This window comes from Rhodnius prolixus, unplaced genomic scaffold (genome assembly GCF_049639745.1).
Source record: "Rhodnius prolixus isolate KJV_2025 unplaced genomic scaffold, Rpr scaffold_6, whole genome shotgun sequence".
Lineage (NCBI taxonomy): Eukaryota > Metazoa > Arthropoda > Insecta > Hemiptera > Reduviidae > Rhodnius > Rhodnius prolixus.
Window position 1 is genome coordinate 9557932 of NW_027411634.1, and position 25543 is coordinate 9583474.

The 25543-nt window shown below is 34.8% G+C and overlaps 1 protein-coding gene across 5 annotated transcripts in view; it reads left to right on the forward strand.

Moving 5' to 3' along the window:
- The window catches only part of LOC141460647 (dual 3',5'-cyclic-AMP and -GMP phosphodiesterase 11A-like), a 247818-nt gene that overhangs the window by 208991 nt on the left and 13284 nt on the right, over positions 1–25543 (forward strand). For all 5 annotated transcript variants that reach the window (XM_074140854.1, XM_074140853.1, XM_074140852.1 and 2 more), the window contains 2 exons: positions 8695–8762; positions 21640–21732. In XM_074140854.1, coding sequence (XP_073996955.1) covers positions 8695–8762; positions 21640–21732 — 161 coding nt within the window. The remainder of the gene's footprint in view (positions 1–8694; positions 8763–21639; positions 21733–25543) is intronic.

Genomic DNA, 25543 nt, shown 5'->3' on the forward strand with positions numbered 1-25543 from the left:
TCCAAGTCTGAAAAATAGCCATTCGTTTCTGCAATCACCTCCTCGTTTGAATAAAATCTTTTTCCCGCCAGCCATTTCTTCATATTGGGGAACAAATAGTAGTCCGAGGGAGCCAAGTCTGGAGAATAGGGGGGATGTGAAACGAGTTGGAACCCTATTTCCATTAATTTTGCGACCACAACTGCTGAAGTGTGAGCTGGTGCGTTGTCGTGATGGAAAAGGACTTTTTTGTGGGCCAATCGTGGGCGTTTTTCTTGCAGCTCGGTTTTCAAACGGTCCAATAACGATGAATAATATGCACCTGTAATAGTTTTACCCTTTTCCAGATAGTCGATGAGGATTATTCCTTGCGAATCCCAAAAGACAGTCGCCATAATCTTTCCGGCCGAAGGAACGGTCTTCGCCTTTTTTGGCGCAGATTCCCCCTTGGTAACCCATTGTTTAGATTGTTCTTTGGTCTCAGGAGTGTAGTGATGTATCCATGTTTCATCCACAGTGACGAAACGACGCTTAAAGTCCTGCGAATTTTTCTGGAACAGCTGCAAACCGTCCTTGCAACACTTCACACGATTTCGTTTTTGGTCAAGCGTGAGCAATCGCGGCACCCATCTTGCGGATAGCTTTGTCATGTCCAAATGTTGATGCAAAATATTATGTATCCGTTCATTCGAGATGTCCACAGCACTAGCAATCTCACGCACCTTCACTCTTCTGTCATCCATCACCATATCATGGATTTTATCAATTATTTCTGGAGTAGTAACCTCAACAGGGCGTCCAGAACGTTCAGCGTCACTTGTGCCCATATGGCCACTCCGAAAATTTTGAAACCACTTATAAACTGTTCTAATCGAAGGTGCAGAGTCACCATAATGTATATCAAGCTTCTCTTTAGTCTCCTGAGGCGTTTTGCCTTTCATAAAATAGTGTTTAATCAACACACGAAATTCTTTTTCGTCCATTTTTTGAAAATCACTCGACTTCCTCGATTCAAACGAATGCCAAACACAAGAAATAGACCGATCTAGCTGAAACTTGGTGTGTGTTCTTCCAAGAGATGCTACTAACTAAACATAACCTCGATACGCGCCAGTGGTGCTATCTCTCTGACTTTGCACGGACTTTTCAAACGACCCTCGTATAAGCGTATAAAATATGTATACCAGTTAATACAAAGTTTTATACACGTTAAACAAAAGAATCTGGAAATTTTCCTGTTTTTTTCCATTATCCGTCTATTCGACTATCCGTCACGTGTCCGGTCCCGGTCATGACGGATAACCGAGACTCCACTGTACATTTAAAGATCAGATTTAAAGATAATTCTGTTTTTATACAACGCTGTCTTTTTAGAGATAAAAATTATATAAAAACAATTTTCCTGATCTGTAATTCCAGATAAATAGAATAATTTGTAAGAAATTGTTAGTGAAATTGTGTTTGTTTTTCTATAAAAAAATTCAATAAATTTTCTTGTCCTTTCTTGTTTTGACGTTGACAAATGAATGTAATTTTCTATGATAAATATATACTTTTCTTTACTTAAGGCTAGGTTATACGCTGAGGTTATTTACAGAATAAATTTTTTTATCAAATATTCCAAAATTTGTATGTACACAAGACAGAACGGAAAGCTTGCTTAACTGTTGCGCACACTTGACCGAAGCAATCAACAAAGCAAACAAACATGGCCACAGCAAGTCAACGAGGCTTTGCTTGGCAATAAGTTTCACCGGTCACGTTGACCGAGTAATTTACACATTACCTAGCTAAGGCACCACCATGGGCGGGATTTTACTCGGCATAAAACGTGGGCACCCTCACTAACTCGCTGAATTTAACAACATCTGTCCTACAAACAAACTTCCAAGATCTGCGGCCCCTAACAGACTGGGACTGTGAGCAAACTGTACACAAGCTCAAATACGAGTACCTTGGCTTGGTGTGATAACACTCTAGCCTAACAAAAATCTCTCCTAGTTTAACCCACACCGGGAGTCTGAGGTCATTGATCCTTTTTGTGTCCTGAATCCTCTCACTTCATGACCCACTTAACTGTAGCCAACTTCCAATAACTCCAATCCATTTTGGGGGAGGCCTACGTAGATAAATATAGAGAACTAATAAACATCACAGACTACTGACGGATATTTAGCCAGTGAAAACATTCCAATTGGCTGTTCATATTGATTTTATTTCATTTTGTATCCCATTTATCAAAATAATATATATTTCTCATTTCTTTTGGACATTTAGCCATTTTTATAGAAGTAAATAAAATAAAATCTCCATTAAAAAATTATATCAGTAATATCGTGATAACTGCAGATCCTCTTCTGTATCTCTATTATGCACACCTGACTTTCTAATCACCCAAATAATCTAAATTTGCACATTCGCTGACGATACAATGCTCCTTCCATTGATTTTATCACATCATCCCGTTTTCTAAGAACACATCTCATACAACTAGAAACTTGGCTTCTAAATTGGAAAAATCGAAGTAAACATTTAAGTAAATGAAAATTTGTAGCGTTTACTTCTTAGTAGCAAAACTCTTCTTTCCCTTCATCCCAGTGGATCACCCATTCCTCAAGTTTATGATGGGTATAACTGGGAAAGGTTCATATGAAACCAGAGTGTCAAACATACTGTACGAGGGTCGTTTGAAAAGTCCGTGCAAAGTCAGAGAGATAGCACTACTGGCGCGTATCGAGGTTATGTTTAGTTAGTAGCATCTCTTGGAAGAACACACACCAAGTTTCAGCTAGATCGGTCTATTTCTTTGTGTTTGGCATTCGTTTGAATCGAGGAAGTCGAGTGATTTTCAAAAAATGGACGAAAAAGAATTTCGTGTGTTGATTAAACACTACTTTATGAAAGGCAAAACGCCTCAGGAGACTAAAGAGAAGCTTGATAAACATTATGGTGACTCTGCACCTTCGATTAGAACAGTTTATAAGTGGTTTCAAAATTTTCGGAGTGGCCATATGGGCACAAGTGGCGCTGAACGTTCTGGACGCCCTGTTGAGGTTACTACTCCAGAAATAATTGATAAAATCCATGATATGGTGATGGATGACAGAAGAGTGAAGGTGCGTGAGATTGCTAGTGCTGTGGACATCTCGAATGAACGGATACATAATATTTTGCATCAACATTTGGACATGACAAAGCTATCCGCAAGATGGGTGCCGCGATTGCTCACGCTTGACCAAAAACGAAATCGTGTGAAGTGTTGCAAGGACGGTTTGCAGCTGTTCCAGAAAAATTCGCAGGACTTTAAGCGTCGTTTCGTCACTGTGGATGAAACATGGATACATCACTACACTCCTGAGACCAAAGAACAATCTAAACAATGGGTTACCAAGGGGGAATCTGCGCCAAAAAAGGCGAAGACCGTTCCTTCGGCCGGAAAGATTATGGCGACTGGCTTTTGGGATTCGCAAGGAATAATCCTCACCGACTATCTGGAAAAGGGTAAAACTATTACAGGTGCATATTATTCATCGTTATTGGACCGTTTGAAAACCGAGCTGCAAGAAAAACGCCCACGATTGGCCCACAAAAAAGTCCTTTTCCATCACGACAACGCACCAGCTCACACCTCAGCAGTTGTGGTCGCAAAATTAATGGAAATAGGGTTCCAATTCGTTTCACATCCCCCCTATTCTCCAGACTTGGCTCCCTCGGACTACTATTTGTTCCCCAATATGAAGAAATGGCTGGCGGGAAAAAGATTTTATTCAAACGAGGAGGTGATTGCAGAAACGAATGGCTATTTTTCAGACTTGGACAAATCCTATTATTCGGAAGGGATCAACAAACTAGAGCAGCGTTGGACGAAGTGTATAAGCCTAAAAGGAAACTATGTTGAAAAATAAAAAAGGTTTACCCCAAAAAATTAAGTAGTTTTTATTTTTGCACGGACTTTTCAAACGACCCTCGTAGTTAAAACTAGATTCAAATTTTATTCTAAAGTGACAGCTCTGAATAATCGAATAATTTAATCCAAAATCCATCGTTAAATTACCCGAACGGTATTTCCAATTTTACCTATCAATGTACCCCTCGTCAACACTCTGGCTAGAAATCCATTGATTACAGCTTCCACAATAAGCCACCAATTACATTCCCAAATCCATGTCCTATCTTCTCGCTACAAACTCCCAGTGATACTCTTAAAACGTGACAGTATTCCGTCACCGTACATTATCCGATGAGGTTCCTACGTAACGAGCCAGTATTTCTTCATCACTTTATTTTGTTGTAAATATTTTACAGCTGCAGTGGAAGGCTACGGAATTTTTTTTACAAGATAATTCATGCAGTCTTATACAAATACAAATAATTAAACATACATAATGATAATTAATAAAAATTATAGGTACTTCAACAGTTAATATCAAAATAAACTGTTATTCTTTAATAATTCCAATTAATTTGAGTACCCTCAAAATATGTATCCGTTTTTTTTCAATAACATTTTCAAGTGCTGTAAATTCTAAATTGATAACAAATTTAAGCAGGTTTATGCACTGAAATAGACTTAAAATATAATTTGGCATAATAATCTAATTACCTCAAGTGGTGAGCTTGTTTAGTTTGCAGCTAATTGGCTGTTTTGTTTAATGAAGACTGAGAATAAAATTAATAGCCTGAAATTATGTATTAAGGGATGGTTTGGGCCATATTGTGGGTTTACTAAAATATATTCTCTCGAATGTAAGTAAATTCTAAGAATAGATTTATTATTAACCATGAATAGGAGGAATATTAAATCTATTCTGCTTAAAGGTGTTTGTTTTCCTCTGTTATCAGTTATGGTTGCTTCCATTTTGCCAAATAATCCCTGACTTGATTCTTGGCCATTGTTTTAGGGTACAGATCGTGGAAGAAGCTTTTAATCAAGGCTTGAAGATGAAGCTGCTGCCTTTCCTTCAATAATGACTGACGGTATTTGAAAGAGAATGCCACAGAAATTTACTTATTTCACTGTAGAAGATAATAGAATGATATGCGATCGGTTGAAAATTTTGTTGATCGGTTTTTATCGGAAAATGCTTCCTACGATTTTCCGCAACCTTGGCATACTTATTGCAATTGAAGAGCTTGGTGCAAAAAGGAGTTATCTACATTTTTTTTCAAAAAATGTGTTTAGTGGCGCCACCTATTGTACGATGTTCGTATGTTCAATTCTACATCTTTTGGTGCGTAAGCGAGCCTATGCAGACTAGTTTATTATTACTTATATTACTTATTCTCTGACCTAGGTTAGATTTGGAGCAAAAATGAGTCTTCTACTGCAGATAACTTTCTTTTGCTCCAAACAGAAAAGATGACGCAATCATTTTTTTATTAGGTTTATTTAATGTTTATATTAGGTAGATATTATTATTTTTCTTTTTGACAGGCATAATAATATATCCTAACATTCGCTTCGACAAGACACAAAATGCACCTTAAAATCTGAAAAACAAGAAATCTATAGACTAAAGTACTTAATATGTACTCAAGTTTTACTGAAAATTATGATTTTGGTGCAAAAAAAGTTTTAGCTGCAAAATAACTTTTGCTTATAGCAAGCTTAAAAAATGCCCTAGAAAGATTCAAATTGAGCCCCAAATGACCCCCATCACAATATATTAACTAATCCTTACAGCAGACACAACATAAGGAATACATCTTAAAGTATATTTTAGTTTTTTGTCCCTACTAAAAATTTTAAAAAACTGTAGATAACTCCTTTTTGCACCAAGCTCTTCAATTCTTCAACGTTTATTTGAAACTAGAAATCTAAAAATTGATTCCAACGTAGTACATTCCCTTTCAAAAGTAATAGAAAGAGAGCGAAAAAAAATAAATTGAGAAAACAATAGGGTGTTATAAGTTTGTTTATATTCATTGCGGATATCAAAGCAACTGTCTACAGCGGAAACACATGTAATTGTGACTACATTATTCATACTGTAATTCCAGTTTGTGTTCTCTAAACTCTGAAAGGATCGAGGATTATGCAGTCAGTCTATGGTATTAGGATTTAGCGTGTGAGACAGGATTGAGTGGGGGGGGGGCAGCTAATCCTTCTACTTTTTGAATGAATGATTAGTGGTGCTAATTTTAGTTTAGAGGGGGTGTTCCCCTTTTTGAAGAATGGGTCTTGCAGTATAAATCCTGCGTTGGGATTTATGCTGCATTTTGTAAAGGAATATTTGTAACTGTTGGGTAGCCATTGTGTTTTGGAATTACCTTAAACTGAAATAGATCGATTATGAAGCAAAAACTAATGCAGGCAGGTTTTTCCGTTTTGATTGGAGGATTTACAGAATTATCATAAAATAAGGTAAATTATTAATAAAATGATGAAATGTGAAACGTCATATAATTTTCTTATACTGAATTGTTTCTCTATTTGCTGCGAATCGTGCAGTTTCAATTTCCCCAAAAATACTTCTTTTTTTTTATTCCTTGAGTTCGAACCTCATTACGTGCATGTTGTGTATTTATTAATTATATTTTGTAATGTATTTCTTTGGAAACTTATTTAGGGCAGACAGCACTGCCTTCTAAAGGCTTCATTGTAGAGTTACGCCTAGAAGGGCTAATAAAACTGAAAATTAAAGTAATTAACAATAAATATTGATAGATTGTTCGCCAAATAGTAATCCATCAAACACCGAATTGTCAGAGAGAAATAGTAAAAATATGTGTTCCTTAATGTTTAGATATATCTAACTAAGATTTTCTAGAATAATCATGCTACTTTCTGCTTTAATATTCCGAAGATTACTTCCAAAGAGATAAGAAACAAATTATGGAGAAGAAGCAATTAAATGCGTTCATGGAAATGAACTATGCAATTAAAATACGTATACAGTGGTACCTAGGTTTTCGAACGACTTGACTTTCGAACAAATCGGTATTCGACCAAGAAATTCGAGCAAAATATTGTCCTGAAATCCGAACAAACATTTGGAACTCGAACACCCGAGATGAGCCGAGTTTTTTTTTTATATTTACACTTTTAGATCTTATTTCTTGTTTAGATAAATGTTTTTACATAAAATACTAAAAATTAGGCCAGTAAAACGGCCTAATATTTCTGGGGCTTAGAAACGAAATAAACTACATAGTTTACATTATTTCTTATGGGATAAATTTTTTCGGTTCTCGACCGCACTTCCGGAACGAATCGTGGTCGAGAACCGAGGTACCATTGTACTGTAAAATATTGGCCGGAAGTGAATTCTTTTATACAAAATAAACATCGACTTTCAGAGGGTTGTATACACATATTTATATATTTTCGTATAAATGTTGTGATAGAATATCCGGGATGTTAGAGGTAATGAGGAAGATTAAACGGAAACATTGAAATTTAATAGATGGGTATGAATTTAATTATAAATTGGAAATTAATGTAATTAATAGTTAAATATTAATTACATTTAGATTTGAAATTTTACATCACTTGAAAACATTATACGTTATTCGACAGGAAATATTAAATGAAAATATTTTTTTTACAAAATTTAAAAATGGAAAATAAAATAAAAAATCTTGCAATTTACAATTTACCCTACAAAGAAAACTGTAATAAATTTAACGTAACTTTGAAGTTTACAGAATTTACACTTACCGCGCGCTATCCTCTCAGTGATTTTAGTTCATTACAAACATCAAAGGAGAAATTGCTTTTAAATCGCTTTTCTATTTGCTAATTAAAGCGCACTTTCAACCTTTATCATTCTAAATTCTATTTTACTTACAAATGTTAGTAAAATTAACTGGTACAAAATTAACGCTTCTATCTGATGGCATCTCTTATTCGCTCTCACCAATCAGGGAGTATCATTTATTTGAATTTTCTTCGCTAAAAAACTGATTTTAATTTTTTGTATTGCGAGATTTTTGAAATCGATTTAGGTAGGAAATTATTTTTATAAATATTTAAAGAAGTAACTAAAATTTTACTGAGGTTTTTTACATTAACAATATAGTAGACATGGGTTTATAGGCCCTGACTTCGTACCAAGCCATAAACCATACCAAACCCTAAAATTAATCAGCCTTATGCAGGGAAAAATGATCTGCCTTGTAATTTAGGCTGTTTTATAATAGCTTACGGCAGGTTTCCCTCCAATAATATGTGGATATCTTCGCCAAAAACTAAATTTGGTTGCCCGAGAAATCATTACACGGCTTGCTTTGAAAAATTTGGAAAGGCAAACAAAAGATTATTAACTAATCTTAATCTACCGTTTGATCTGCCTTCTAAAGCCGCAAAACGAAAGTAGGGAATTTAGGTCACCTCTTAGATTTCAGAACAACAAAACATCGGCTAGAAGATCAGAATTTTACGGCTGCAGTCTGGAAAAAGTATTTATTTTACTAACAACTCCGCTATTTCCATAGAGTTTAAAAACTGGCTCATTTCCAAACCATCTTTAACTATAAAAGTGATAAATTTTTCAAACTCTTAACTGCATTAAAAACTTTGAAGAAAAACAATATTTTTTAGTTCTTCCTCTCAGCGACCAGTTCTTTATTTTCTCTTTTCTCTTGATTGAAAATTTCTGTATTTAAAATTCTTTTAATTCTAATTTTATTGGTCTTGAAATGTAAATTGTTTTCTTTCTAAATATTATTGATTTATTTTTTGATGAATTCAAACAAGAAATGTATTCTGTGCAGGTGTGGCTACAATAATAAACAAATTAACTGGGCATCCATTTGACGAGAATGATGAACAGCTGTTCGAGGTAAGTTTAATTATGATTTTTATTGTTTTCCCCCTATAATAATCACTCATTGTAAAACTTATGCGTTTTTCTTCCCTGGAAAATTAGAAGAAAGAAAACAGAAGTTTGCTCTATCTCCAATAGGAATCTAGCAGAAAAATAAACCTTACACTGATTTTCTAATTGGTTGATTTGCGCTGCTCCTTTGATTCAAGTCGCTGCATCTACGGCTGAAAATAATTATGATTTTTTTAATACATGTGCGACACAGGCCTTCGACAAAGCAATTGGAATAATAGTTAATGAAAAGAATTCACGGCGACGTGTATCTTCCAAATAACTAACTAATTCTTGTTAAGCCATAAATTAGTTCTCAAACTTCTAATCCTGAAAACTACCGGATAAACCGCTCTCTTAATCTTTTGCATACCCATTTTATGACCGAAACTAGAACCCTTAAATTCTTCCTTCTCAGATTAAATTAGATTAGACTAGATTAGGGCGGCCTCAAGGCCTACGCCACTGCTACCCCTTTGGATCTATTGTGGCTCCCCTCACTTTAAAGCTCACCCGTCCTGACCTGTCCCTTTAATCAGACTCTTAATGCTGGAGAGCGACTCTTGGGTAAAGCTCACAGGCCTTGGTTTTTCCTCCCCGAGAAGTAACATCCTTAGCCACACGAGCCCCTCTCACTGACACAACACGTGCAGTGCCGTTTCCTCTTCTTCCTGGCAGAACCTACAAAGGCTATCATCTGCCAGGCCCATGCGATGCATGTGTTTTCTGAGCCTGCAGTGGCCAGTTAGTAGGCCTACAATCATCCTTATAGCCCCACGGCCTTCACGGATTAATTCTGCAGAGCCTTGGCGAATAGCCTTTAATAAACTCCTTCGCCTGTCTCTGCCCAGTGGTGGCAAGCCACCAGTCCTGAGACCTACTCTGCACCCCTAAGTTAATGGTTGCAATCTTAATACATTTCGGAACCCCAAAACAGGGCTCCGGGCCAACCAAGTGTCCCGGCCAATAAATCTGCCGCTTCGTTTCCCTTATGTCCTGAATGACCAGGTACTCAAACCAGAAAGACCTTATTTTGGACACTAATTTCCTTCAGGGCACCCAGACAGTCCCAAACCAGCCTTGAGTTGACCTGGTAGGAACTAATAGCTCGTAGAGCAGCCTGACTATCCGAGAAAATTACGACCTTAGAACCAATAATTCCTCGCCCGTTAATCTCGGTAGCACAGAACCTAATTGCAGCTAGCTCAGCCTGAAAAACTGTAGCTAGTTTCCTAGACTAACCGAAAACCTACATTTCGGTTTCGCCCCGTACACTCCCGCTCCCACACCCTCCTCCATCTTGGAGCCATCAGTGTACCACACCTTCCCAGATTCACCAACTTTCTAGTATTGTTCAGATTTTTTATCTCTCTCTTCTCAGCCTGCCTCATCTCATCTCTAGCTCCTTAAGCCTCCACTTCTTGATAATCCAGTCCTCAGAATGATAAGCAGCTCCTTCCATTTCCAACTCATTACCTTTTCCATTGCTTACAATCCCCTAATGTGCTGAAATTCAGTATCGTCTGAACATCCATCGCTGAGCAAGATCCTACCCCTAATCCCCTACTACCGTAGAATCTGACTATCAAAGAAGATCCTTATTTCCCTGGTACTGTCCTGGATCCTCCTCAGCGCCTTCCAGCTTTCTGAGCGGAATAAATAATTTTTTTTTTTTGTTTGATTACCAATTTCCGGCATGTAGTGTTAGCAGAATGCAATGTCTTTACACGAATTGTACTTTTTATCCTTCTGTATTGCCATTAATCTGGACACAGTAATCTATGTGCTTTTTGTATGTTGCCATTGTTTGGCGCAAGAGATCTAGAAAGGGATGAATGATTTCTGAAGCAAACGGTATCTCCTCTTACTGTCCCAAGTTCTGGCATATTTTCTGCCATTTCAACAGCTTCAAAATAAGTGTAACAAACAATAGTAACTTAGTTTGCCTTAATTGGTACCTATTACAATTTAATTTTATAGCAGTTATTGGAAATATGTACTAAAATTGGTATCACAAATAGACTGATTCATGCAAAGATCAAAATGATTAATAAGTAACTTAAAGTTGTCGGTTATTAGTAGAAACGGAAATAACTTTTTGTGGTTACTGTTATTTTTCATTTTGTAATAATTTTACCAATTTAAATTTTATCGTATATTCCTCAATCAATGTTTTTTGTTACAATTGCTGACAAAAAAAAAGTATTTAACTGTAGTTTAAAAGTAGAAATACCTGCACATTTCGGTGTAAAAAATTTACTGAATTTTCCAGAACGCCCACATAAACGGAACTGTTGTACATGGTGGTTTAAATAATCTAAAGCGGAAATTCACCGCCCACGTGTTTGGATCATGTTACTGAATTCATCCAACTTTAAATTTTCGAATGTTTTTTTTCGAAGTTGATTTTCGTATTTTTGGTGATGATAAGAGTTCTTGCTGAGGTTTTTTTTCACGAATATTAACTTAATGTAAACTAAATAACCTTACCTGGTCTTTTCTAACTACGATCCTCGATGTCCTAACTTGGCATTAATCTTTCTTCCTGCTATATTTTACATTTGATACATTTTATTCAATCAGTAGACCGTTTTCTAAAAAACTATTATTTTTTGAACACTGGGAATTTCAAAACGGATATTTCTGGTATTAACTCGCAGACAAGAATGAGAGTTAAGATTTATTTGCCAGTCAGAACAGTCAAATCCATTTAAAGCTTCTCGAAACCTGGTTCCGAAAATGGAAAATAAAAATTAATGAACAAAAATCAGTGCACATTACTTTTACATTACGAAAATCTGCAAGTCCACCAGTTCTACTGAACGGTGTAACGATTCCTCCAGCTGACGTAGTACGATACTTAGGACTGTACATTGACAAGAGACTCACCTGGAACCCACATACTCGACTGAAACGACAAGACGTGAACAGACGCTACAAGCTACTTACTAGACTACTTGACCGCAGATCCAAACTCGACTTGAACCACAAACTGACAATTTACAAAACACTGTTAAGACCCATATGGACATACGGAGCTGAAGTGTGGGGCTCAACCAAACCTTCTAACTCCAAACGCCTGCAGACACTACAGTCAAAAATCCTACGGAAGATCCTGAATGCTCCTTATTACATTTCTAACCTTACAATACACACCGACCTTCACATCCCTTTCGTCACTGACCTAATAAAGTCTCGCTACCGTAAATTTCACAGCCTCCTAGCTCTCCATCCTAATCCTCTTGTCCAACAACTCTCCTCTCTAAACCTCCCAGACAATCCTCCTCGTCGACTGAAGCGAAAATGCCCTAGAGATCTGTTGTGATTAAATCATTGTGAAGGAGTTTCGCCAGTGGGTGATTGCTCCAACCATTACTTTTCAAGAGAACTGAACCAGTAAGATCAGATTTACTTGGTGCAACAATTGTTGCAGTTGTAAATATAAAAATAAAGTGAAAAAAAAAAAAGATTTATTCTTAGATTAAATAGCAAATAGTGAAAACCAGCTGATTTTTACTAAAGAAATTTCTCCCAAAATGGAGGTCATTCACCTAATATTTTTCCTTCTTCATTTCTTACAATGAGGGAGGAGAATAGATAAATCTTTTTGTCCAGCTGCTGGACCACAAAAAAAAGAGACTGAAAAGAAGCTTTTCTTAATCTATGTTTATTCTGTGATTTTGAGCAGTAAATAAATATTACTGCTGGATTGCTTTTGATTCTTAGCAAAGATTTAGTTTCTTATTTGGACTGCTCCATTGTACGTAGACTTTCAAGTCAAGTGATAAATATCTTAACGCTTTATTCCTCTCTGTTTTTCTTATTTCGAAATTTCTTCTTTTTGTTCTGGAATTGTTCCAAATACTCTCGCTAAGGTTTTTAGATAAATGATATGGCTTTACTGAGGCGGCTTTTTTTAAGGGGTATGTTTTGGCGATTTTTTTGGAAATGGGACCTACGATTTTTTTTCTAAATTTTGCTTTTAAAATTTAACGTGTGGTTGGTTTACTGTCCTTCAAATTTAAATTTAAGTTAACTGCGTTCACCGCGTAAATTCCTAAGTAATTCTTGACCTAGTTTTGTTTCAGGAGGCTTATAGTTCCAATAGTTATCTTCTTGTGGACATTTCCTCGAGGATATTTTTCTTTCGGGAGGTTTTCTTGTTGTGAGTAACATTTTGGGCTCCTTCATTCTTCTTCGTTTTGGATTACGTCTCACTCAAATTGTTCCTTTCTGTCTGTAACGTCCAGGCATTGTTCGGAGAGCTATGAAAACTCTTTGGAAGAGGTCAGATAAAATAAAACCAAAGGAAAGAGAAGGATGGGGACGCCACCGACACTCAGAATACCTTGACAAATTAAACAGACACAATAAACTTTTATTTTGAACTTGCATGACAGATTGGGAGGATCATGATCCAGGACATAATGACTTACTTAAAATAAATTGACAATGTTTCGACTTACTTAGATTAATCATATTTAATAGGCATAACGTTAACAATTAATTGACATGACATTAACACTTGGTATGTGCACAACTTGATTCTGTATAAAATGACATATAGACAGTTGATTCACACAACACAGGTCAGGCCGACCCACGCTTAGAGCGCCATCTTGGCGAGCAGAAAAGAACAAAGACGTACACTTCCTTCTTAGTGACCAGTTGAGAAGCCCAAAGGGCAACTGACTAGAGCTCCCAGGCACACGCTGGACCCCCTATCCTTCCTCTTCTCCAGTTCTGCCAACTGGGCAATGATACGCTATTAGCACCAACAGATAAATTCTAGGCCGGGGGGCCGCACATCCCTTCGAGGATCGAACAAGCTACTTAATCTCCTTCTTGTCTAGCAAGGGAAGCATTCAAGGCTCTTGCCACATAACCCTACAGATTCTAAGATTGTTTTGTTTACAAAACTTTTAAGACCAGAAGGGGCAAAAAGAGCCCTTCATTGAAGCCCTAATTTTTGCTTTAAAGAAAAATTCCTAAATTAGAAAAACCTTTAGAAAGTCAAGTGTGTTTGTTCACGCCAGTTTTTTTTTTTTTGAAAACCATTGTTACTGCTACACACAAAGACAAAAAAGAGAGGAACCAATCAGATCCGCTCAATTGAATCCAAACTACCCCATTAGAGTTCTATTCTTTTGTTCATATGACTTATTTCTACGTCACTAGCTGTACCTTCGTGTAATTGGCCGTGGAATGACAGCAAACAATGTTCTTTTTTTCTTTCTTTGATTTGATCTAAGATACGATCCACCTGGACTATGTAGTATCGGCTTTCCATTCAGTGTATTTTGTAGTCAAGGAATTGATTTAGTTTCTGGCGGAAGTAGAGGTCTCAAGTTATCTTTAACCAGTAATGAATCTGAATTTGTTCAAACTTTTAACATTTTCAAAAGATGAGGCAATATTTGTAATAATTGTTGTACACAGCAGCAACTTCTTTGTTGGGAGTAGAGATAGAAAGTATTTGCTTGCTTTTTCTTATAGATATTTTGAATTAGATTCATATTTTAGATGAGTGTAGCCAAAATTCTGAAAAGCTTCCAATAAAACAATGGCGTAGTTTCGAATTTTTGGCCCTTTCAGAAATTGAAAACATTGGAAATGTCTGCCTTAAATTATTCTATGTAACAAAATGATTAAAACTTTGTATTTACCGACTAAATACCAGAAAATTGACTTTTTAGACTACATAATATCATATTCCGACATCACTTCCTGTGAATAGAAGGCTGAAATAAACCAATTGGTTTCTAACTGTGTGGTTTCGAGTTAGTGTAAATAACCTGAGTTATACAGTCCATATTACAACCTTTATATGCGTTAATTAATTTAAAAAAATCAACTCGAACATCAATAATCCAAATAAAGATAAAAATTGAAAGGCAAAAACAATTAGCTAAATTAATCCATTGTTTGCGAGCTTATAATGGAGAGATGAAAATTTGATTGTTTGATTTTCTGAGAAAATTAAACACTCGAAGGAGTTCTGATAATGGATCAGTTACTTTTCAGGAAGTTTATCCTTAGACTACTGACAGGGATCAAATTATTGGTAAATTTAAGATGAGAACAATTTATTAAGTTCTGTAACAATTAGAAAGCAAACATCATCCTTCAGATTATATTCAAGTTGAGATTTTAAAACAAACACTGTTGAAAGTTATTTATTTAAATTTACTAATTGAATAGAAAGCCAGGCTTTGTCTGGGCAATGTTGATTTTGTGCCGAAGTAGATCTCTCTTTTTTGCTGCTGTAATTTTGCCTCTTTTCTGTGTTTTCCCGGAACTAAAGGGAAAATTCTTCTAAAACAGCAACTTGAATGAATATTTTTAGAAACTGACGCAGATAAAGTTACTTGTTAATCCAGGGATTTATGGCATTGAATTACTATTCAAGTCAAAGATTCTCTGCAAAGTTTCCGGCGACCTTCTAGTTCAAGCTCTACTCCATTTTCATCCATAGATAGCGTTGCTCTCCTTTTCTATTTCTCCAGGAAATGGAAGCGTTCAAGCCATCTTCATTTCTTCGTTAGTGTCTAACATTCTCTTACTATGTATTACGATCATGCCAGCCTTTCAACTTCCTGTTTACAGCTGGAATATCCATTTTGTGGCCTCTTCAGTTTGTAAAAAAAAAAAAAAGTGGATATCACAAAGTAGTTCGGGTTATGTGTATTTGCTTAGGGAATAAAATATCTCATAAAGGAACAATTTCAGAAAGCGGAAACTTTGTATTACGATTTCCGGTCTCACCACTTTTTAGCCTCTTAGGATGGCCTAGGCTAGCCCAAACGTAAGGAACTTTAAATAAACTTTAATACGGTACAATTATTATGTGTAAGAAAAAATATATATTGAAGAAATGTGTAAATTTTAGTAAAAATAATTTGAAACCCCGCCATTGCCTGTTTGCTCTCCCCTTACTGGGCGAACTTAACTAAAAAAGCATGGAAAAGAGGTACCAACGTAATATTGGTACCCCAAAGCCATCCTAATCTAGAAATATCTTCCTTGCCTGCGACTTTGTTTTACACTCTCCAACCTCTACTGTAATCCGGGTACTTCACGATCTTTGTCTTCTTATAATACTTCCAATTTGTGACCAAATCCTCTTTACTCGCGCACATACCCGGTATTATTTTACAGTAAAGAAACCCTACGAAGTGTAGGAGGTTACTAATTTTTTCTCATCTTCATTCGTAAGATATCGGTGATTCAAGTTTTGGTAATCAGCGAAGAAACGTTTTTAGAGATGGTCTTTATTCTCAATTATGTTGTTAAACTCATTTTTATCCATTTCATAAACCATTCTTTACAACGCTGGCCACTAAAAAAAATCCATTTTAAACATTTATGAACCGAACTGTAACGCTGTGTAAAACCTTGAAGTAAATAATCAAGCTTGCTCCGTTAATACATTTTTTTAAAATATTTCAACTAAACGTTTCAGTTTCCAGAATTGCAACAGAAACTCACTTTTCGAAATGTGAAGGGCTTTTATTCTGCCCTACGTGCTAATTATATGTTATTATTTATTCTGGGAACGTTTTTATGAACAATACTGGTAAGTGGATAAGCGTATACTAGGTTACAACACGGAGATCCCAGGTTCGAATCCAGCTGCTGGCCCAGAGATTTTCTCTTCCTAGGAGCTTCTTAAAAGCTCACTGTTCAGGCTTTTGGATGGTGTTGTTTTGTAACGAGAGAAAACTGTCTAGAGACCGGCAGTGTACTGAGTGAATAAAGTTCTGTGTGTCAATGACCTCGGATTTTCACTCTTTTCACCCAAATTTAAAGATAATTTTGTTTTTATTTAAAAGGCTGTGACAATAGAGAGAAAATTTATGTAAAAACGATTTTCCCGTCCTTTATATCATTTAGCCAGTAGCTCGTATGACGTTATCATTCTCAGCTCCGCTGACGTAATGAAAATTAATGAACTGAACCTATATGTTTATACTCCATTCCTGAGTACGCGTGTGTATGTTTGTGGGGCGCGCGGTAGTCGTTCATTTCTAGAGTTAAAAACGGACACCCAGTCAGGATGTTAGGAGGTTGAAAAGTTGGAGTAAATGAGTTTTGAGTTAAAAACGGAAGAGATCATTTGTCAAAAATATTTATTAAGAATTTATATTCACGCTAGGCTAAGGTGAACAACCTTTCTAGTCTGGCTGATCACCAGTTTTAGTAGTGGTAGTGCTTCTCGCTAGATGGTGTTGGATATTTTACTTCCGTTGTTTACATTCCTCCTACGTTCAGTATATTTCCTTTTTATCTATATTTCCATCTTATTTTTATATGGAGCGTCGCAAATACTCTACTGGAGGGGCGGACATTCTCCCCTCGATTGAATCAGTCTCACACTCTACTCCTGTGCTATACTATGTCGACATCCGAACTTACCCACCTTGCCAGATAACATACACAAAGTGCTTGTTTATTTATGTTTTTTTTCCCCCTAAAAAATAGCTTACTTCTATTTTCCTTTACTATCTTACTGTATCCTTCGATTTCACCCTTTTCCTACCGTTGAATTTTTATTAAAAGTATTTTTCAATTAACCAAATGTTAGTCGGCAAGTTAACAGCAATTTCATTCAATCGACATTTTCTTTGTAGAATAATCAATACATTGTAATCAGATTGATTCTACCTTCCCATGATTCTATCTTGTTTCCAACTAGTTATTTATAGTTATGACGCTCAGACCTCATTATGCGATATCATGCGTATTAAAATTCATGACGAAATGTATAAATAGGCCCCTATTTTGTAGTACTGTTTTAGAATAAATGCAATTCATGTATTTTTCACAACAACAGTTAAATTACTCCCTGAACTCTCTTTATTAATTCTCTAAATAAATATAACAATTCTGTTTAATAAATTATTATTATTTGTACTTAATTATGAAGCTGCAGAGTAATTAAGCGGTTGGAACTAGGAGATGATGCTTTATTTAGTATTTTTAATGGAAACATTAAAAAGAAGTTCGGCGAATATCTTGTCATTCCTAACCGGGTCATCCCTTTGTCTGGTAATTAGAAGTACAAAAAAAAGGAACGGAAATGGTAGCAGGACTTGTTCGTCCTGGATTTTTCCTCATCAAATTCATTCACAGGATTTTATAATACTGTGCATAACTCTTTGAAAAAAACTAGCCTAACTTTAGACGTCACTTTCTACACCTCATTTAACACTGTTTCCACTTCTTCCGTTCATTTACTTACAGTTTTTCTTTTTAGGCTCTATTTCTCCCTTTTCTTCATTAACTCTTCTAAAATTAGGTCAAGGACTTCTTTTCTTTATATCACACTGTTCAAAATTTTAAGTTGTGTGCTGTTTTCTAAAGGAAAAAACCTTGTAAAACCCACACATATTTGTCCTTCTTAGGGCTTGTTGGTAATTAATGTTTGATCCTATTTACATCTTCCAAGTTAAAACAACATAATCTCTTTTTACAAAACGACATCGAATTCCTATTTAAATAGTTTTATTTTTTGCATGGGAAGAAAAACTATTTGCATAATCGTAAATAAAATAAGCTGTAGAATTTAAATTTTTACATATTAGCATAGTAATTTGAAAATAATGTAAATAACTAAAATTTCTTGGCATCATTTTAAGTAAAACTCTTAGTGAAAACACAGACTGGCTAGACTACATTTTCTTGCAAAGCTCTGGTGGTATTTAAATTTACAATTTTTAATAAATTGTAGTGGCTCCAATAAAGAACTTTTTTCTTAAAAAATAATATTTGGCAAAAAGATTGGAACAAGTTTCTTAGAAACTCATTGAACTCTGGTTAATACTAAATTAATGATAGAATACATAGTAGCCGAGTGGTTTTAAAGCGTTGCCCGCAATGATGAGATATATCGAGGGGTTGGGTTCGATTCCCAGACTTGTAACCTTTAATTTTATTTAATTTGTTAACATGAGAAAGTCGAGAAAATTAGCTCCGACCCAATTACTGTTTTGAATTCAAGAAAACGTATAAAGTAAAGGGATAGCCGAAAGGTTAAAGGCAAGACCCATAAAGCTAAGATGCATTGTTGGTTTAGTGGATTCGATTCCCGAACTAGGCCTTCTTCTTTCTTTAATGGTTAATATGAGAAATTAATGGTAAAGTTCGATTGTTAATCGACCAGGAAATGTGGATTTCCTGTAGAACAAAGTACGTCAGCAATACTTCCTTTTATCCAAGTAAGGAAAACTCAATAAAAAAACGCTATTATTCAATTAGGCTTCGAAAGAATTTCTATTTTGTTCTTCTTATTATTTGAAATAGTGTTTCTCAGTAAATTGTGTTAGAGTTCAATAAATTTCTAGTTGATCTCTTATTGAATCATTCGTTAGCCAGTGATTGTTATTCCAGATAAAATGTATTATTTAAGGGGCATTGTTGATATAAAAGCGGGTGCCTCAATATAATAAAACTTTATTGACGCATTTTGACTTGTGGAAAACTCCAAACTTTAGGAAAAACCATTTATTATCTTTTATGTTGTTTATTGTATTTTACTTTGTGGTTAAAGTAACCACAAAATGGAAGTTTTGTTTTAATTTCTCCAATTAATATTAAATTCAAAATAAATGAAACAATAAGAAACTTAGAAATAAAATAATAAATATCAAGCGTAACTTCTGGCTAGCAAAGAACAATACAGACTTTGCCCTTGAACTTGATCAAGTCCCTTCTGACTTTCTAAAATCATGTATCTTTTATTTGTACAGACCGAGCGGAAACGTATTGTCTTTTGCTTGTGAAAATTACGTATATTTCCTTTTAGCTATCATCACATTTATGTTTTATACACACATTCACCTTATTCCTTTATGATTTTATTATTATCTCTTGTCCTTCAGGAGAAAAGCTAGCCTACAGATTTTCCCTATTACGTTTTTCTTCTTCTTCTACTTCTTATAATGTGAATGTTCCTTATGAGCAATATCTTGTACTCAAAAAGTTGATCTTCAAAACCAGTTCAAAAAAAATCTAGCTATGGCATAAACGGCATGAAACCTGTTAAATTAAGACTCAATTTTTTTCATTTTCCAGTAGTTATTCTTCGTTACTTTTCAAAATAGATGGACCTAACATCTATAATCTTGCATTGGTCTTAATATTAACTATCAGATACAGAAACAGCTGCGTTCCCTTGAAATTAAGAGACAGTTTCTACTTTTTCCAATGGTTTTTACTTCTTAATTTTCATAATAGATCGACCTAACATCTATAATCTTGCATTGACCTTATTATTAATTATCAAATACAGAAACAGCAGCGTTCCAGATGAATTATGAGAAGATTTCTACTTTTTCCAGTGCTTTTACTTCTTACTTTTCAAAATAGATGGACCTAACATCTATAATCTTGCATTGACCTTATTATTAATTATCAAATACAGAAACAGCAGCGTTCCAGATGAATTATGAGAAGATTTCTACTTTTTCCAGTGCTTTTACTTCTTACTTTTCAAAATAGATGGACCTAACATCTATAATCTTGCATTGGTCTTAATATTAACTATCAGATACAGAAACAGCAGCGTTCCAGATGAATTATGAGAAGATTTCTACTTTTTCCAGTGCTTTTACTTCTTACTTTTCAAAATAGATGGACCTAACATCTATAATCTTGCATTGGTCTTAATATTAACTATCAGATACAGAAACAGCAGCGTTCCAGATGAATTATGAGAAGATTTCTACTTTTTCCAGTGCTTTTACTTCTTACTTTTCAAAATAGATGGACCTAACATCTATAATCTTGCATTGACCTTATTATTAATTATCAAATACAGAAACAGCAGCGTTCCAGATGAATTATGAGAAGATTTCTACTTTTTCCAGTGCTTTTACTTCTTACTTTTCAAAATAGATGGACCTAACATCTATAATCTTGCATTGGTCTTAATATTAACTATCAGATACAGAAACAGCAGCGTTCCAGATGAATTATGAGAAGATTTCTACTTTTTCCAGTGCTTTTACTTCTTACTTTTCAAAATAGATGGACCTAACATCTATAATCTTGCATTGGTCTTAATATTAACTATCAGATACAGAAACAGCTGCGTTCCCTTGAAATTAAGAGACAGTTTCTACTTTTTCCAATGGTTTTTACTTCTTAATTTTCATAATAGATCGACCTAACATCTATAATCTTGCATTGACCTTATTATTAATTATCAAATACAGAAACTGCAGCATTCTTGATTATTATTATTATTATTATTATTATTCAGTAGAGATTGCAACTCTCTATTTGCTGGAGAATAGAAAACTAATCTTAGAAATAATCCAAGCTCCATAGCAACTAAATAGAATTTTGGAATATAAAAAAGTAAAAATGCTGGCAAGGAACTGACGCGTCATGAGTGTGATACCCTCATAAAAGGATAAACTGTGGAAATTCCATTAACTTTGCCGTAAATACGTGGCTAAAAATGGGTGTAAGTGATAAAACAACTGCATCACCGTTTTTATCATCCAAAGTTATGCTTAAAGTAAAAAAAAAACTTCAGCCTCTTTTTCTTCTTTAGTTAATTAAATCTTAGCGGGACTTAATTAATCTCTGGATTACCGTGTATAGGAGTCGATATAACTGTTAAGCAGACTGCAAGGGAACTTTTTTTTTAATGTCTCGTACATAAAAATGTTTAATTATTGTAGAAGCGTTTTATTTGCTAACAAAAGTTTGCAATTTATGGATCTCTCTATAAAAACTTTTTTAAATTCAATAATGCAGTGAAACGCAATTGTTTTCTGATCTTTCAAATCTTTTTTTTTGTTGTTCTAATTTATATTATTATGGTTCATTGCAGGCGTTTACCATATTTTGTGGTCTTGGAATTCATAATACCATCATGTACGGCGAAGTAGAGCGTGCCATGGCTCGTCAAAAAGTGACCATCGAGGTAAACTATAATATAATTTTATTTATTTCTTGACGAATATAATCTAAATTCACATTTTGTGTAATGAATTTTTCGTAATTCTCACATTATCTTAGTGTTAATGTCGATATGTTTTTTAATGGCCAACATTAAAGTTATTTTTATTTGAAATAACGTTACAATAAAAGTTAGCACAATGCTAGTTTTGGGTGTGACACGGTTTAATTCTAAATTGGAATCCATAACTTCCCAGTAATTATTGATGTGACTACGATCTTATGGATTAATAAGGCAGAATAAATAACAAGTCATGCCAAGTTCTTGTCGTTTGAGTCTTGGCGTGCGAATCACCAGCACCAGTATTTTGTCAATATAAAACCTAAATTGAAAATTTCCAGAAACTACTGTCCGATTTTTAAAGTGCAAATTGTAAGTATTACAATGAAGGTTATATTCTGGCAATTTTTGTGTACACACATTTGATTTCCATCTAAACCTAGTCTTCTACAGAATGTAAGAATTGATGCAAGTTCGTCAGAATGAGGTGAGAAAGATTAGCTACATTATCTCTAAAAATGTTGCTTGTTAGGTTGAGATGAAAGATCTGATATTTATAATAAATTGAGGAATCCCTAAGAAATCACAGCCTCTACAAATAATTGATTTTGAATAATACAAAATGATTATAGAGAAACGGTTTATAACTAAACGACGAAATAATGCTTTTAAAAAACCTTATCAGTAACAAGTTTAAAAACGTGAATTAGATAATAATAAAAAAATAAAACTTACTCTAATAGTAGTCAGAGTTACCAAGAGCAAAGTTCATTGCCCTAGCCCAAACTCACCCTCGGGCCCTTGATCAAGATTAAAGCTTCACATTGTAAAAACTTGCTAATCTATATGTAAATGCAGTTTTACCAAGCTTTCTTCAGCATCAGTATAGCAGGCTAGTGTAACCTTGGGTCATAATTTTACCTTGTTTCGAGGGGATGAATAACTAGGGAAAGGACTACGGCTAAAGGTGGTAAGTTTTAGAATATTAACTAACTGTTAGCCAAGGCTAGACATCTTTACACCAGGGGTCATTCACTTTGTGAAGGTGAACGATATAAAAGCAAAACAAAAAGGAAAAATCTCGGATCAGTTGCCTAACTCATTTTGTAAAAGTTCTCCTGGAAAAAAGAGAAGAAAATTATAAACTTGTTTTCTTAATTAATTTTACAATCAGATTACTGTAATTATTTTTTTAAAACAACAGAATCTTTGAAAAATAATAATAATGGTTGTACCTTTTTCATCAAGCGATTTTCCTTTTTACAGAAGAAATGATAAAGGTCCTGGCTAAGATTTATGAACGGCTCATTATTTCCTTTACTTTGTTTCTTGAATTTGAGCGGCCATCAAAGTTGAATCCCCAAGTTTTTCAATAATTTCTCTAAAAATTGTTTTCACATCCACTTTTTTGGTTCTTCATAAAATTTGAAGGCAATCCAAAAAAAACTAATGATAACAAAATCGGGGGATATAGTTTGGCATTATAGTTTCGAATCTATCGTCTACATCCAAAATTAAATTAGACCACTGGATAGCTAAAGGTTTAAAGAATTCATTACGATAAGCGAGGACAGTGACGCATCGAGCGCGGTGGAGGGGGAAGCGCCGCCGTTTTGAGATCATTTTGCTGCGTTTCGAGATTTGCAATTAGTATAACTTTTGACTCGGAGAAGCTACGATGTTCGTTGTAAGTTTTAATCGTCAGCTGTGATCACAATCTATCGATTGTATATAAAACATTAGTGTAAAATAGTGACAGTGAATATAATAAGATGTTAGAATAAAAAAATATTATCAAAAATATATAATGTCGGCCTATACGTGTCGAAAAGCCAAAACCAAATACAGAGATCGTATACGGTTGGAAAGCTCAAGAACAATCGAATGGTAATAATAAAACACCATGTGACCGAGTCAAGCTGTGCCGGGAACGTAAAAGAATGAATGCGGCCGAGCGGATCAACGACGGTATCCAGTACATCTGCAGCTGGGGCGGTTGAAATTATGCAAGTGGATGATGAAATCGCTTTTACATTGACAACGGACTGTATAGCCATAGATTGTGTTCGATCGTCGATTATGAAGACACATTGTTTCATCCTAAATACATAAATAAAAATATTTTATATAAAAAATATAACCCGTTACGTAAACGTATTCACGTACAACACGCGGCCGTGTCCATGACGCAGCCATAATTTTTTTCCCCCTATGATTTGAATTACGCTGATTTTCTGTGATAATGAGACTCAAATATTAGTTCAGCCTTAATAGATTTATCTTATCAAGTTATCAGCAGCTTATTCTGAAAATTAAACGCTTAGTTTGCCTGGTGCAGTTTTTATTTACATCTAACAAATCTCAATAAAATATTACTGATGCTTGCGGATTAAATAATTGTACAGCCTATACTCCTGTGTCTTTAACTTTTGATAGCTACTGACTAGGTCTGTCCGCCAATGGTAAAATTGGAGCCATATGCAAAAAACAATACGGGTGAATCTTATCCTTTTAATGACGCACTTCTGTTTTATGGTGTATTGTAAAATTCTTTTGTCTGTCGAACTTGTATGTTGCAAAGTCTATTACTTTATTCATTATTACTCTTTTTATCGTACTCTTAGCGTTTTGTTTAAATTGGATTTATTGGATTTCTTTTAAACGCTTCACTTTCTCTCAGTCGGAGCAGCTTCATTCTTTAGAAAAACTTCACAGACCGAGGGAAAGGGCCCGTTAGTGGGCAAGCCACGGCTACTCTGGATACGAGTATATTGGATTTTATTGTATAATACAGTGGTAAAATCTTTGAACCGTAGCTTTGCATCTGTTACTAGTTCTCAATATTGGAACATTCATGTGGATATTTCTAAACAGGATCCAATATTATCTCTCTTTTCTTTAAAATTGTTCTCCTTTTGTGGCTTAGGTTCCTGTTACGACGCAAGGCTGCAGCTACCCAAAATAAACCATTGTTTTCAGCAGCAAATTTTAATTAAGCTACCTTCGAATAAATGAAGTTAGATCATTCACCGAATGCCATTAGTTGTCCCAGCCATTTGCACATGCGCAATTCGCTGATTGTGTAAAGATTACTGATCATTTTTATTAAGGGTAAGGATTTCAAGAGTTTTCGGAAAAAATAAGGCGCACTTTGAATATTACGTTGCGGTCAATTTTGAATTTACAATAGTTAGTTTTTCAGAAAGTCTGGTTCGATTGAGATACGTTGTTTCTTGTAGTGGGAAAATAATTGAAGAAAACCTGTACAAAGGCTTTCATTGAAACGTATTCCTGCCAATATTCGTATCCTGAAGTCTTCGTAATTACGTAATATTCGTATTACTAAGTCTTCAGTGTAATGCATTGCGTAGAAGCTTTACTCAAATTTCAGTGTAGACCTTTAATACTGTGTTTTAACAAAATCCAACCATTGACCAGATGTTTTAAACAAAATTGAGCCAGTTAACTCCCTGTTCTAATCACGTAATTTTACACATAGCCCCTTTTTACCTTTCCATATTACAGGAGATAACAGCTAATTTACATGATTTTAGAATGTCCTGAGATGCTGGTATCAATGTTAACCTTCAAATCGATTGCAAAATCCATGATCGCAATGTATTTATGTATTTAACAGTGACTATTATTAGAAGCTCAACACTGTAATAAATTTAATCTAATTCAGAGTCGCACGCATAATATCAAAAATAGAAATTTTTTAATAATGCGTTCAATTAAAAATGAAAATTTAAACCAAACATTTAAACTTCTCTAT